This window comes from Aquarana catesbeiana, linkage group LG02 (assembly GCF_042186555.1).
Source record: "Aquarana catesbeiana isolate 2022-GZ linkage group LG02, ASM4218655v1, whole genome shotgun sequence".
In the NCBI taxonomy this organism is placed as follows: domain Eukaryota; kingdom Metazoa; phylum Chordata; class Amphibia; order Anura; family Ranidae; genus Aquarana; species Aquarana catesbeiana.
In genome coordinates this window covers 709,922,927-709,939,205 of record NC_133325.1, presented here as the reverse complement: position 1 = coordinate 709,939,205, position 16,279 = coordinate 709,922,927, and the positions used below count along the sequence as shown (strand labels likewise).

The window sequence follows — 16,279 nt, the reverse complement described above, 5'->3', positions numbered from 1 at the left end:
TCTGGACTGATGGGACTGGGTGGGATGCAGATGCTGGCGCTGTGCCACAGCAGGAAGTTAATGAGGAGATCACTCCATTCTAAATTCCAGCACCCGCACCTGTATTCCACTCAGCGCCCTGGGACTGACCACAAAGGCACTGGCTGTAATTAGATACAATATGCGTGATTGTAGGCATGTTTAATACACACAATCAGTTGGCCATTTGCAAGCAATTATCTTCAGCATGCCAGAAGAAAAATAAGTGTGGGGACCTATGAGAATGAATACTCCCAGGGGTGGAACAGGTCCCAGCATAACATGGAAAAACTCATGCGATGAACCACCATGGCTGAGGCTATGTGTAGCCGTGGATGACTGAATGGTCCTACTAGAGATGCATACACATGCGGAGTGAAAATGGAGCTGATTGTCTTACCTTCTCAATGTTGGACAGTCATTCAGGGCCATCTGGTAAGTATTAAAATATTCCAAAAATATATGTACATGAAGGGGTGGGGGCTAGGGGGAAAGTAAATTTGAGCTTTGATATCCAGATTCCCGCATAAGCCCAATTGTGACTGGTTCTCTTTAAGGACTATATTACGAAAAATTATATCCTTGAACAGTGGTGGTTTGGATTTATTAGATGAGCTCTGAAGGCCTTTACTTTTTAGTTTTTTTTTTTTTCTCCCAAAATCCACAACACACCTTTGAAATATCTTATATAAATATCTATGAAAGTCACTGTATCAGAATCTGGAGTATCTTATACAAAATGTGACTGAACAGCATTGTTATATGAGTTTGCTAGAAAAACCTTTACCTGCAGAGACGCTGGAATAGCTGCCCTCTGAGTCATTCAGTACAAGCAGACCTGGCGCTCCATACTGGATGTTTATGTTTGACATTCATTATATGGGTGGGTCAGGAAACGGGGCACCTTCTGCTGTGTCCTCATATTAAATAGTGAAATATTATCCCAGATAAAAAGCACATGGGTTTTCTTTTTAATGTGATCCCCAAGGTGCAGTTATGGTTAAACAGACCACGTTCACTTCTCTTACCATTCCTAAGATGTAAGCAATACTTTTCTTGCTGTATATTATTAATACAGTTAAAAAATGTGCATATAAAGAGAAAGTTCCACTTTTAACCTGTTTTTCGCGACCTTCCTCCCGTACTTTTCTAAAATTATTTTTTGCACGATTCTAGCATTTTGTATTGGTTTTCTGCATTTCTCATGTGGTATATAGCAGGGCACACTGTCTCTGGCATATAAAATAATAAGTTCAGATCTGACACTAAAGGGAACCTGTCATAGAACAAATTTAAAGTTTAAGAACCAACTCCAGCGCAAACTTTTCTCTAGTTTGGGACTTCATAGAGAAAAATTAGGTAGTGAATGTCACCAGCGCTCTGAGGACCTCCAGTGACACCGTAAGCTATTTGCTTTCCCTGTGTTATAAAGGAATAAACTTGCACGCTACTATGTGTAATTTTGTTTTAAAAAAATAAATATAAAACCATCAACCTACGGTGAATATAGTCAAAATAAACTCAGAGGAGAAAAAATATATAATAAATGTATGGTGACCATGAATTAGCTGCAACCGCTTGGTAGTGTACCCAAACAACAACGTAATCAAATGTAAAAGGAAGAAATAAGAGTGGTGCGCTTACTCGATAGCGTGCTATAAATGAATATACTTAAAGAATGAACATGATAAGTATCCAAAACATACAAATAAATAAATGTAAGTAAAAGTCCAACTAAAGCAAATTGGTAGGAGTCAGTTCATATAGAGATAAAAATCTCATAGGAGTGACTTGATAGATGAAAACACAGACAACACATCAATCCAAACATTGACTGTTAAATTTATGAATTGGCCGCTCACCTCCAAAAATGACCCAAAGGTCAAACAAGGCTCATCAGATAGTCAGATAAGGGATCCTGCTAAAGGATCTGTAAAGACATCCAGGTGCCAGGCGAAGACTAAGAACTACGTCCAGATCTTGGTATCAAAACATCTTGGGAAACTTCATATGTAGATGATACAGCTCGCTCCAAGAAAGGGCACTTCTTGTATAAATGCTGCTCAAAGGAAACAAAGAACAGCCATAGTGCAATATTGCCAAATAAAAAGTCAATTTATTAAGTAAAAGAAGCTGCCTACATCAAATAAACAATGGGAGTAGTGACACACTCACCTCCTCACCGCACCTCCTTTAAAACACCACCGGCTTCTCCCGATCTTCCTTCTGGGTTTGCAAGTTCTGGCTGCTTGAATGGCCAGGGCCACAATGACGGCGATGGTGGCATAGCGCTTTTAATTCAACGCCATACTGTATGCACTAAATGCACATGTTGTGCTGCGCACACGCGGGTGATGTCATTGCTGATGTTGCTATCTCCTAAACCAGGGGTGCTCAACCTCGTGCCTGTGGGCCACATGTGGATGTGGCCTACAACCTCAAACCAGGGAAACACATGCCCGGGGTCAGCAACCCGTTGATCGCGATCATTGCCGACCCGCCATCCCATAGCATCTGGGTACAGTGAGTCAGTAGATGGCGTAGGCAGCCATGGAGGGAGCAGGAACCGCATAAGTTGAAGCTTCCACTGTAACACCAGCTCCTGTCCCAGGTGAAGTGATAGCAAGTGCACTCTGCCTCTGATCCTTTCTCGCAGCCTGGAGAGTGATGCCAGCAGCAGCTGCAAGAGGAAAAGAAGGTAAGTGTATACAACTTTACATACACTGGGCATAATAGCTTTTGCAATTGGCATATTAGCACCTATAAAAGGGTTACCGATTATTAGGCTGCTTTCACACTGATCTGCGGGTGCAGCACAGTGCGCCTGCGACTTTCCTGCGGGTTAGCTGCACTGAGCCATAGACTTCTATTATATCCTGCAGGTTTGGTGCGCTTTTTGAAAGCTCACCAAAACTCCTGAATACTCCACACCGGCAAGATGTTATAGAAGTCTATGCACTAATGCAGAGGAAAGCCGTAGGTGCACTGTACTGCACCCGTGGTGTGGATAAACCGCAACACATCAGTGTGAAAGCAGCCTTATAGGGGTTTGGGACAGTAAAGGCTCAGTTACATTTTGGTTGCGGTTAACCTCCATAGTTCATTGTGGCTCGCAACCAGTTACAAAATCACTTGGTAAGTGGGTCTTGCTCTTTAAAAGGTTGAGCATCCCCTGTCCTAAACGGTGCACATTTAGGAGATATTCTTTGTAGCTACAAGTAATCCTGATTGTAAGCTTACCTGTAGGTACAAGGTAAGATGCAGAGTTTACTACCGCTTTAACACTTTGAAGTGCATGCGCAGCCCCACTGCATGGGAAGAGTTTTCGTTTCCAGGTTTAAAAATGCTCCACAGCTGGGTTCACACATATGCAAATTGTATACGGTATTCTCCGCATCCAATTCGCATGACAGGAGAGTGTGCTCTTGATGGAGCCAGTTCACAGGGCTCAGGGGCGGCCAAGGTCGGCATTGAAGAAGGGTCCTGTTCGTCTTTCTTCTGGTTCGCTTCAGGTGTGACATTTGGACCTGATTCGCACCTGGATCGGTGAACAGGGACGTATTGGACCCCATTCTGTCGGAACGGAGCCTAAAGACTCGTACACACGATCAGATTTTCCGCCGGGAAATGTGTGATGACAGACTGTTGGCCTAAAATCCGGCCGTTTGTACCGCTCCATTGGACAATTGTTGGCAGATTTTTCGTGGACAAATGTTGGATGGCAGGCTTATAATTTTTCCGCAGACAAATGTCTGTTGGCAGATTTTCCGAGCGTGTGTACACAAGTCCGTCAGACAAAAGTCTAAAGTACAAACACGCTTGGAAGCAAGGGCGAGCCAGAAGCGATCGGTCTTGTAAATTAGCATTCGTAATGGAGAATTAACATTCGTGACGTGGCAAATTATGAAATCTCCAAATGCAGTGCACAATTCTCTTCTTCTTTAATTTGATAATAATGAAGCTGCTTTGCTGGTGATACTGATGGAGGTCTGTCAAAGTATTTTAAAAGGCTTTTATTTTCTAGTGATATCAAGAATAATATTATTAGAGCATATAAAATCTCAGTAGTTCCCATCTTACTGAACGTGGCTAAAAGCTTAATACCAAAAAAATGTCAGGAGGTGGAGAGCCCTAAAATACGGGATTGGATATTCAGGGTTAACGAAATATGCAATTTAAAGAGGTTAGAGGAAGGGGAAATGGATTCGGAAGAAGGTATTGATTGTAAGGACAAATGGGCTAAGTGGGTAACGTTTAAAACAACCTGGAGATGTCGAGGAGATTACACGGTAAATATAAAGGGGGTAGGGATAAGTAAATAATAGTTTTTAAATCCCTACTTTTATGGAACTCTGCAAGATGGGGGAGGGGGGGGGAGGGTTTTAAGGGTAATGGTGGTTCATTTGTAATAAGGAATATTTTTTCTTTTGTAAACCTGATGTATGTGGTTGTCGTGTTATTTATAAAATTAAATAAAGAATTAAAAAAAAAAAAGAAATGCTACTTACAAATTAAATAAATAAAATGGGCTTGATTCAAAAAAAAAAAAAAAAAAAAAAAAAAAGAATAATATTATTATGCTTGTTTTTTTATTTGGGCAAGTTACCACAACACCATTATCCTGTAGTTTTTAAGGTCAAAAATACAGCTATGTTGGTGTCCCTTGTCAATTTTACATTGTATTTTTTAAAATGTAACTGCCTACTCCCAAACTGTCATTTGAAGTAAAACACATAGCCAAGTATTATTCTCCACAATTTTTTTATTGTGCATTAAAAAAAGAAAAAGAAAATTATACATACTATCTGCCAATAAAACTTAACCAAAAAGGGCATTCTATGCATCCAAAAATATAGAAAATATAACAAATCAAATCATTATTCAACCAACAAATAAAATAAAAGCTTCATGCATGTGTCCTGCTTCTTAATATAGGGGGTCAACAGTGCAATAGTTGGTGAAAGCAGGGATCTGTCATCCCCAGATAATTCCGAAAATCATCCGGATTATTCTCCTAGAGCTCCCGTAGCAAAGGCATATGACATAATTGGTCACGATTAATAAAGCAACCAATTTTTGGTCCAAGAAATCCTCCTCCTCCTGTTCCTGGACGAGTCAAAGCAATAACTCCAAGACCAATAATAAATAACATATTATCTCCTCTGATTCCGCAACATGTCTGGTTGGCAAACGGCCGTTCAGAAACGAAATGAAAAGTGCAAAATGAAAAGCGCGAATCAACACTCACCAAACTTCTACTAACACGAAATTAGCAGAAGGAGCTCACTTGCCTGACGAAGGGGTCCTGCGCGGCCCCGAAACGTTGCACCCCTTTTGTGATGTGACTTTTTTTCACTAAAAACCTTTCTGGACAACTTTTTTGCTGATCCATGGTGTGCTGGCGAAAATGTACGTTTGGAGCCTAAAGGGTGGCGCCTGACAATTGAACTTCCTCTTTATCGGCTCGTAGTACGTCTAGTACGTTTGTGTTTGTTGGCCGACAATTGTGTGCCGTTTGTATGCAAGACAAGTTCACGGCACACGCCCTTCGGACAAAAATCTGATGCTTTGTCTGTGGAAAATCCGATCATGTGTACGAGGCTTAAGGCTGTAATATACCTGAATCTTGTATAGTGATAGGTCAGTCAGTCAATTTCCCATAAGATCTCTTCAACAAATATTTAACAGATTATCATTCAAATGAAAAAAGGTTGCCTCTATGAGTAACACTATGATTACTCTGGGACGCACCAACATGGAAAGGCTCATTTGGATTTGAGCAAACCATGGCAAATAGTGCTTTTTGCAGTGTGTATAGAAAAGTGGACTGGGACAGTTTCTGGACTGTTTTCGCTCCCTTGTATCTTCTTGGGGTTCTTCTTGTGTGGACTTTGCCACAAGTTGTCTTTTTCCCCACCCAGCCAATAATTAATAGTGAGAGCCTTCAAGACACCAGGACCCCACAATACTGAACCATTTAGTTGGACAGTTGTTGAACTTTAAAACGTTCTTATTTCTCAAGAGAAACACTTCTCTTGTTTCAAATACTTTCGTGAATGTTTGTGAAAACCTCCACTCACCAGATCTAGTTTGTTATCAGCTTGAATGATAACAAATGATGATAAAGAATGGTAATAAAAAGAGAAAAAAAAAGGAAGATTTACAACACCATAAAAATCTAGGAGTGGCTGAGTGATAAACCATGTTTGTAATTTGGGAGAAACCCGCTTCTGATTTAATGGGGGTCAGTTTAGGTTATCGCAGCATTCCAAGTATGAGATTTTATAATACTCGCTGGATTCCAGAGCAGTGCTTTGTAAAGCTCTGTACTCGCCAATATATTGATATTTCTATCATAGGTCCTCAGCTTGCTTCAGTAAGTAGGCCAGCGGAGGTGAGTCAGGTCTAAACAAAGAGCAAGCCGAGAACCTGTGTTCAATATTTCAGTAATGAAGGTTTAGGGCTCTTGCATACAACCATATATTAGTAGTACAGTCGTAGAGTAAAATACAATAGTTGTTGTGTCTCCTCGGATCCACAGCTGCAGCATATTTTTGCCCATAGACATACATTACAAAAAACGTTGTGCACAGCCTTGCATGCATAAACACCATGAATGTATGTATGTGGCCGGAAATACGCTGCAGAAGTGACTCCAAAGAGCCTCAGCAAGCAGATTTTACTCTGTTCAGTTGTGTGCAAAAGCTGTTAAAGTGCTTGTAAAGGTTGAAGGTAAAATATCTTCTGTGTTCCCCTCCCCCAGCCCCCCCCGTATACTTACCTGAGCCCGATTTCGCTCCAGCACTGCTTTCTCCGTTCTCTCTTCTCACTGGACATGGAGGCAGCCATGAGAGCCATTGGCTCCTGCTGCTGTCAATTACAGCCAGTGAGCAGGGGGTGGAGCCGAGCCATTCTGTGTGTGTCTATGGACACACACAGCGCAGCTCAGGATGGAGCCTGCACCAGTGCCTTCATAGCAATTGGCTTGCTATGGAGGCACTTGATGGGAGAAGGAGCCAGAAGGGCTGGCAGGGGATCCCAGAAGAGAAGGATTGGAGCTGCTCTGTGCAAAACCGTGGTAAGTATGATGTTTGTTATACAAAAAAAAATTTTATCTAAAAAAAAAAAATTAAATCTACAATCATTTTAAACACTGCATTAATTATAATGGCTTCATGTGGATTCATTAAAGCATAGTAGTTTTAAACTTAGTTTGATCATATTGTGGCCTTTTGGTGAATATTCTGACATCTTTTAGGCATGTTTCAGTGAGTGTTATTTTTGTTGTTATGGCTAAACTGTGTTACTCTAGCCTTAGTTTGTAATTCCATTATCAACTGCTGATCTGTTGGAAGTTGTACAAAAGCTTGAAATGCGGTGGCCTGTGTTCATTTAATAACATAATAGAATGGGTACTCCAATTTCATCATTTGCCACTTAAAGCAGAGTTCCACTCATCTGATTCCTCCCCCACACAATTGGCACCTTTCAGGGGGAAGGGGGGTGCAGATACCTGTATTAGACAGGTATCTGCACCCACTTCCGGGAATAGACTCCTGCGGGAGTCACGCCCCCTCCCGCACCGCCTCGCTGTCTCCTTGGAAACACACAGGTCCAAGGAGATAGCAGGGACCATTAGGACGCGCAGCGCGACTCACGCATGCACAGTAGGGAACCGGGAAGTGAAGCCACAACGCTTCGCTTCCTTATTCCCTCACCGAGACTGGCAGGGGCAGCAGCCGAGAGCCGAGCTATTGATCGGCTTTGGCTGCTGACATCGCTGGACTCCAGGACAGGTAAGTGTCCGTTTATTAAAAGTCAGCAGCTGCAGTATTTGTAGGTGCTGGCTTTTAATATTTTTTTTTCAGGTGGAGTCCCTCTTTAAGTGCGCAGTCATGTTGGAACTGGAAGGCACCATCCCCATTCCACAAAGTTGGGAGCATGAAATTGTCCAAAATGTCTTGGTATGCTGACGGCTTCAGAGTTCCCCTCACTGTAACTAAGGGGCCAAGCCCAACTCCTGAAAAACAACCCCACACCATAATCCCCCCTCCACCAAATGATTTAGACCAATGCACAAAGCAAGGTCCATAAAGACATGGATGAGCGAGTTTGGGGTGGAAGAACTTGACTGGCCTGCACAGAGTCCTGTCCTTAACCCGATAGAACACCTTTGGCATAAATTAGAGGGGAGACTGCGAGCCGGGCCTTCTCGTCCACATCAGTGCCTGACCTCACAAATGCGCTTCTGGAAGAATGGTCAAACATTCCCATAGACACACTCCTAAACCTTGTGGACAGCCTTCCCAGAAGAGTTGAAGCTGTTATAGCTGCAAAGGGTGGACCAACTCAATATTGAACCCTACAGACTAAGACTGGGATGACATTAAAATTCATGATGCGTGTAAAGGCTGGCGTTCCAATACTTTTGACAATATAACGTAAATTATTTGCTGTACACATTGAAAGCGTATGTTCATACCATTGAAAGTATTTTATTATATCTGTTTGACAAGTGCAAAAAAAGTAGCAGAAATCTTGTGAGCTAATCGCTTCCTGTGCTTTCTACCTCTGCACTGTTATCAGTTAGCATTGTTCGCTGGTATTTGTGGATTACAAACCACCTCCGCTGGGAAGTCCTAACATTCCTTGTCCTAGGGTGACAAGGCTACTCAGCATGGTTGTCACCTTAGGACAGGAAGTGTGTTACCAGCTTAAAATAAAGGAAAAAAAGTGTCAAAAAAGAAAACTAATGCTGCCTAAGGACTGGTAAGATAAAATACTATCACTTTTGTTCCCAGGTTTAGTGATACTGTAAGCCTATAAATATATGATAACTAACAGGAGCATGTTATACAGACTACAGAATCATAAGGTAAATGCAGAAAAAAAAAATAACAGCATTTGTGTGGTCAGTTTATGAATAATGTATTTGTTTTTCAGACATGAAGAGAAGGATAGTAACTTGGCCCCGGACATCCATGAAAGGCTGTCTTCAAGTCAAACAGAAGAGGTGGGTAATATACAAGCACACTCTACATACACAGATATATGGACTCGAGGTATGGGGAATGTGCTGAAGATGCATTGCTTGTTACTTATTAAAAATGAAGTATGAGCTTTGCAAAAAACAAAACTTATACTCACGTAGGTGGGTGCAGCATCGATCTTTCTGCCGGCTTTGCACTGAGAACTGAGTGATCAAACACAGCTGATCACTCAACTCTCCCCTACGCTCTGAGCAGAGAGCAGTGAGCTGGGCTGGGGAGGGGGCGAGAGGGGCTGGCTCCGGCTCTCAGTGGATTACTGAGAAGCCAGGCTTCTGGGTGGATCCCGACCATATGAACCGGCTCTGTGACAAACACACAAACCTGTGGCTAAGCCCGCTGTCTGCTGAAAACGGGCCACAGGAGTGCAGAACGAACTGCACGCCTGTGATCCATAGGAGAAGTACAGCCAAAAAAGCTTTGGCTGGTCTCCTTTAAATCAAATCAGTTTTTTATTCCTCAAACCTGGACTGTGGAATTGATAATCAGAAGTATACTATAGTATGCTTTGGAGACACCTAAAGCGAAGTTCCACAACAAAGTGGAAGCTCCGCTCATCTGTCTCCTCCCACCCTTCGGAGGGGGGATCAGGTACTTGTTTTTGACAGGTAACCGCCCCACTTCCATCGGATCTCGACACGGCGAAGTACGTCAGACTTTCGCCCCCCTCCTCCTCCCTCCGCCTTCCCCTGCTGCCGGGCCAGTAAGAGAGCGTAGCGCATTTCGCACATGCGCAGTAGGGAACCGACTATGAAGCCATCAAGGCTTCGCTGCCGGGTTCCCTTAGTAGGAATGACGGCAGCAGCACCCAGGAGCCGATGGAACTTTGTGAACAATGTGTATGTGAACATTTGAAAAGGTTTAACCCTTTTGCCGCCAGGTCTGTACGTCGTACGGGCCTAACGGCGGGGGATATCGCACACAATCTGGTAGCTTCAGCCACCGGGATTGTGTGTGAAACTGACAGGTACTCGTGCCTGTCAGGTGAGAGCATTCGTGTGGCTCTGCTGTCGCCCGATCACTCGCACACACCCCAGTGCCCTGCCCCCCCGCCGTGCCATGCTTACCGGGCTCCACTTGCCCATCGGTGGGCCCGGGATCTTCATGGCGGCTGGAGGGGAAGAAGAAGGGCGGACACACATCCGCTCTCCTCCCCTTCTTGTGATCCGGAAAGCGATGTCTCTGGCGTCACTTCCGGGTCAAGCTCTCGGTGTCCCCGGTGTGACCCTGCATATCTCAATAAAGAGAACCTGTCACATAAAAATCATCACATAGGGGACTGTCTGTCCCCTATGTAATGAAAAAGTAAGTAAAGTAAAGTAAAAAAAAAAAAAGTTACACCCAATCACATAAAATCCCCCCCCCCCCAATTTTTTTTTTTTTTAGAGACCCCCCCACATATACATACGCATGAACGTAAACACATGCATCGGGGCGCCTGCACATGAAAATGTAGATTGAGATACACGTGTTACATATCGCCACGCACGCCGGAGTGAGAGCAATAATTCTAGCACAAGACCTCTTCCGTAACACTAAACTCATACCTATAGGGGGCGTCGCCTATAGAAAATATAGGAAGTTTGATGCCATTTTACGGGTGCACAAAAATTTAAGGTTTGACATGTTGGGTATCTATTTACTCGGCAGAAACCTCGTCTTTTATATTTTACCAAAAATGTGGGTTATTTATTGTGTTTGTTTGCCCTAAAATGCACGTTAGTGTGTTTTTTACTGAAATTGATTGAAAAAAACTGTCCCTTTGCAGTAATATCACGTGACATAAAAAATTGCAACCACCACTATTTTATTCTCCGAGGTGTCTGCTTACAGAAACTATATAATTTTTGTGGGTTTTGTGTAATCTTCAGATCTAAAATGATTTTTTAAACGTGTGTAAACACGCAAAAAGCGGCTCTGGCAGCGAAAGGGTTAATGGTCAAAGGTAACTGAATATACTTTATTAATTTTACACAATGTATACTTGTGTAACTGCCTTACAGAACCTTGATATTCCTGCTCAACAGACTGCTCCTGTTACTAGCTATGTAGTTGTAGCCTGTCTACGTATCTGCAAAACATTGCCACAGGGCGAGTGCATGTTTGTCTTTTGAAGCACATACAGTTAAATGCTAAAAACAGCGAACAAAATGTACATTTAGGGATCGTTCACATCATGTCTATTGAGCTTTGTTGATCTGCATAGATCAATGCAAGCTGAACATTTTTTGAGCATTTGTTTTCTATATGGAGCGGTGGGGGGGGGGTAAGCTCAGGGTGGACGTAGCCAGCGTGGCATGTTCACTAGCATTCTATAAAGCTGGCAGGAGGCAGGGCAGTGGCACAGAGTCTACAGGCTATAAAGCAGTATTAAATCCAAAAGCAAACATTTCTTATATTGCATCTTACCAACTCTTAGATGTGATGGCTGTATTCGTTTTCTTTTTTAGGCTTTCTTTCTTCTATTTTCATCTGGTGATCTCACCAGTAAGTCTGTTGTTTTTCACAAGCTCAAGCTCTCCAGCAGAATGTATTGGTTTACATGCATGAAAAGTGTTACTAAACCCAGGACCATGCATTCACTATATCTGGTCTCCCACAGTACACAGAACATGGAAATGCAATTATTTTAGTAAACATAAACTGCTAAATACTTTTTCTCATCAGCAGTATATAGCAGTCTTGTGACTTCTATCAGTGTCTGGTTAAAGCTTGTAGGAAGAGTTTTCATTCTACTCTGATTGATTGTCCTATGAGGCTGCATGACCCCTGACCCTCTGGCTGGACAGTGCTGATTGGCCCTGTGCTGATCATATGCATCCTCCCAAGAAAAAAAAACTCTCTAGCAATACACACCAAACTGAGCATGTGCAGAGTGCCTCCAAGGCTCTGTACTGTCAGGAGATAGAAGGGGAGGATTGGAGAAGACAGGATCAAACAGCCTTTTTATACAATGCAGAAGATTAACCCCTTACGTTCCACAGTGAGTATAACAAGCATGCTTTACTGCTTATGAAGACTGATTTTACTGTTGTGGGTTTAGTAACACTTTAATATTGGCAGAGGTGATTAAAATGATCAGCTTTTATTTATTCATGTAAATGATTGGAAAGCTGCAATATATCACATTTTTGGTTTGGGGTTTAATACCGCTTTAAGCTCTAAAAAGTGAAGGTGCCTTTCTTATACTCTGTACCATTACAGCACAGCAGGATTGGAATCATCAAGTGAATTACTAAAATGTTATTTTTGTATGTAATCCGGTTCTGGGAAATGTTCTTGAATTCTTTGCCTTTAGCTGTTTGGCTTCCAAAGTCCTTTAAAATCTGCTATTAAAGCGGTTGTATTCCCCGCTTTGTGATTTTTACCTACAGGTGAAGCCTATAATAAGGCTTACCCGTTGGTAACATGAATATCTCCTAAATGTACACCGTTTAGGAGATACTCACCCTGCATGCAGCCGCTGTCGTCAGCGGTGCATACGCTCTGAAGATCCGGCGTGCATGCGCGAGAGTGACGCCATCGCCACTCTGGCTACTCACAGCGCCAGAGCCCGCGAACCCGGAAGTAACGTCAGCTCCCTCAGCGGTGACCGGGTGCCGCTGCAGGGGCTTCATCATAACGTAAGTATTTCATAATGAGCTAGTATGTGATGCATACTAGCTCATTATGCCTTTGTCTGTCTTACAGGGTTTTTTTTTTTTTTTTTTTCCACAGGGTATTCAACCGCTTTCATTCTATTTGGCTCAGTTCATGTTGCATTGTAGCTTCTAACTGTTCTTTATTTACAGGGACAGTTCCACTCCTGATTTAAATCTCTCCAACTGTTTTTCCTTCAGATATCCTTATTATAGATATAACAAGAACTGCCCAATGTTTTTATTCCTTATGTCCACCCTTCATATTATTGTGTTGCATATGTTTCTAACACTACTTAACCTCCCTGGCGGTATGATTATTTCGGATTTTAGGTGCTGAAAGCAGTACAATTATTTTGCATGGAAATTTGGCGTTTTATATTGTAGGTTTGTAATTCTTAACAATAACACACTTAAATCTGTCCACCAAGAGTCTAGTACATATCCCGGGTATGATGAAGTTTGAAACACAAAAACATAAATTATAATAAATAAATATAAATAATGAAAAAAAATATATATATAATAAAATAAATTTCCCCACAATTCACTATCGCTGTTTTCTAGCTGGTCTAAAGCCACTTTTGATGTAAAGAGACACTTTTTGGTTGCTATGGACAATCTCCAGTTTCCAGGCAGAAAGAACAGTATATATAATATAAAACTGCATGCAGGGCATTGGACAAAAGGGACGTGAAATAATTTCATACTGTAAGATTACAGTACTGTATTGCCCTGTACACACGGTCGGACATTGATCGGACATTCCTTCAACAAAATCCATGGATTTTTTCCGACGGATGTTGGCTCAAACTTGTCTTGCATACACACGGTCACACAAAGTTGTTGGAAAATCCGATCGTTCTAAACGTGGTGACGTAAAACACGTACGTCGGGACTATAAACGGGGCAGTGGCCAATAGCTTTCATCTCTTTATTTATTCTGAGCATGCGTGGCACTTTGTCCGTCGGATTTGTGCACACACGATCGGAATTTCCGACAACGGATTTTGTTGTCGGAAAATTTTATATCCTGCTCTCAAACTTTGTGTGTCGGAAAATCCGATGGAAAATGTGTGATGGAGCTACACACAGTCGGAATTTCCGACAACAAGGTCCTATCACACATTTTCCATCGGAAAATCCTATCGTGTGTACGGGGCATAAGTGTTATGATTTTTACTTTTTTTAAAAATTTGCTGCCAGGCTCCGCCCCCGTGCGTCACGACGCTCGGAGGGAACAGAGCCTGGCACAGAGAGGCTTCGGAGGAGACAGAGCCCGCAGACACAAGATCCTGGGGACAAGGTAAGTAACCTGCACCAGGATCCTGTAATGTAATCCCGAGTGTGGCTCGGGGTTACCGCTATTGGTGCTGAAATTTAACCCCGAGCCAGACTCAGGAAAACCGTCAGGGAGGTTAAAGTGGTTGTAAACCCTAAAAAAAAACAAAAAAAACCCCCCAAAAAACCTGCAAGACAAAGGCATAATGAGCTAGTATGCATAGCATACTAGCTCATTATGAATTACTTACCCAAGATTGAAGCCCCCGCAGCCGTCCTCGTTCACCACTCCGGCTGCTGACATCGAACCCAGAGTTACTTCCGGGTATCATGGGCTCCGGCGCTATGATTGGCCGGAGCCGCGATGACGTCACTCCCTCGCATGCGCACGCGAGCCGCCAGTGACGGCACAGTCTAACTGAAGCAACGCCCCGTAAGTGCCATTGCTTCAGTTTGCTTCAGTGCGCATGTGCTGATGATGTCGGCACATGCAAATACAGGTTTAGGAGATATCCAGTGTAGCTACAGGTAAGCCTAATTAAAGGCTTACCTGTTACCTTTGTTAAAAAAGGCTTACCTGTAGCAAAAAGTGGTTGTACAAGGTTTACAACCACTTTAACAAGAAAGGTAATGGTGTTGCCCACTAGCAGCTATTCATAGGGATATTTTCATGTTCTAACCTGAGTGATGGAATTTGTTTGCTTTGCTCTAGGCTATATGAAATGATGATCCACTGATTGGTAAGGGTGCGTCTTTTGTTCACACATTTTGGTGCTGAAAGTGTCCCTTTTTTTCTATCTCTGAAAATATGTTATAGCCCCCAATACTTTTACCGAACTGATCATTATTGAATCTTTGACTAGATAGTACCAGCGCTGCTGGGTAGACCAGTACTGGACGAGTATTGATGGATAAATCCCACTAGACAAGTAGCAAATGTACCTAATGCCCAGCACACACGATGAGAAAATAAAAAAAATATATAGTTTTCAAAGCAATTGTATGATAATCTGATCAGTACACGAGAGCTGATCAGTTCGTGCAAAATTTTCCGAAAGGACAAACGCAAAAATTTTTCTCATATGATACCAGGACGAACGATATTCGATTAATACGTACACTATTAGTTAAAAAAAATCGGAGACCAAGCATGCTCGGAAATGAAAGAATACAATACAACGCATTACATTACTTCTGAAGTTGTATTCTATCATATGGGAATTTTCAGAACTTTAGTAACCTCTTCATTTTCGATATGAGAATAGCATGCAAAAAAAAAAAAAAAACCAGACGATCACAGACTCATTGGGGTTGATTTACTAAAGGCAAATAGACTGTGCAGTTGCCCTCTGCAAGTGCAGTTGCTTCAGAGCTTAGTAAATGAGGTCAGGATTCACTTTGCAAAGAGTACCCAATCATGTGCAAGGAAAATAAAAAAACAGCATTTTTACTTGCACATGATTGGATGATGGAAGTCAGCAGAGCTTCTGCTCATTTACTAAGCTTTGGAGCAATGGCTCTTGCAGAGTGCAACTGCATTTTGCAAAGTGCACAGCCTTTTTGCCTTTAGTAAATCAACTCCATTGCGTGTATGAAGCTCATGGCCTGTACACGCGATCAAAAAATCTGATGAAAATACCGCTTTCTAATCGATCGTACAACAATCTGATGGTTAGTACACAGCTTTCGGGAGCGGATCACGACAGTTCATCCGATATTATCTAAAGGGACAAGCAATGTCCCCCGAAATGTTTAATTTAATCAGTACAGTCTTCTTCCAAAAATATAATACAATATATCACATCACTTCTGAATTTTTATTCTGTGGTACGAGAATTTTCGTAACTAAAGTAACCACTTCATTTTCGATATGGAGACTAGCATGCAACAAAAAAATGGATGGTCATTGGTCCTCTCATCGCGTGTACTGGGCTTAAAAGTGGAACCCTGCTCTGCACATGCTCAGTCACTTCATTTTTAGGCATTGCTGAGTTTGTAGAGGCCGATCTGCTGACAACCTTGAAGCGGAATTAAGCCCTCCTATCCTTTACAGCCAAGGAAGCTGCTTCTGTTTATTCTGAAACTGCCATGGTGCTGCAGCATCAAACCATCAAACCAGCCATGGTTTGATGGTTTGACAGTTTGGTTGAGTTCACAAGCAAATGTGACAGTTAGCAATCCCGGCATTCCAGGAATGTAACTTTTTTGTGAAACCGTTAAATTGATGGGTTTAGTTTCCGCTTTATGATTTACTGCTGTTCAGGGGTTTTGGGCTTCAGCAGAATGGCAGCCTTC

General features: G+C 42.3%; 1 protein-coding gene across 1 annotated transcript in view; it reads left to right on the top strand.

Annotated features, from left to right (window-relative positions):
* CRYBG3 (crystallin beta-gamma domain containing 3) overlaps nt 1-16,279 on the top strand; it is a 300,493-nt gene that overhangs the window by 54,318 nt on the left and 229,896 nt on the right. Inside the window, exon 2 of the mRNA XM_073616985.1 lies at nt 8,962-9,031. Coding sequence (XP_073473086.1) covers nt 8,962-9,031 — 70 coding nt within the window. The remainder of the gene's footprint in view (nt 1-8,961; nt 9,032-16,279) is intronic.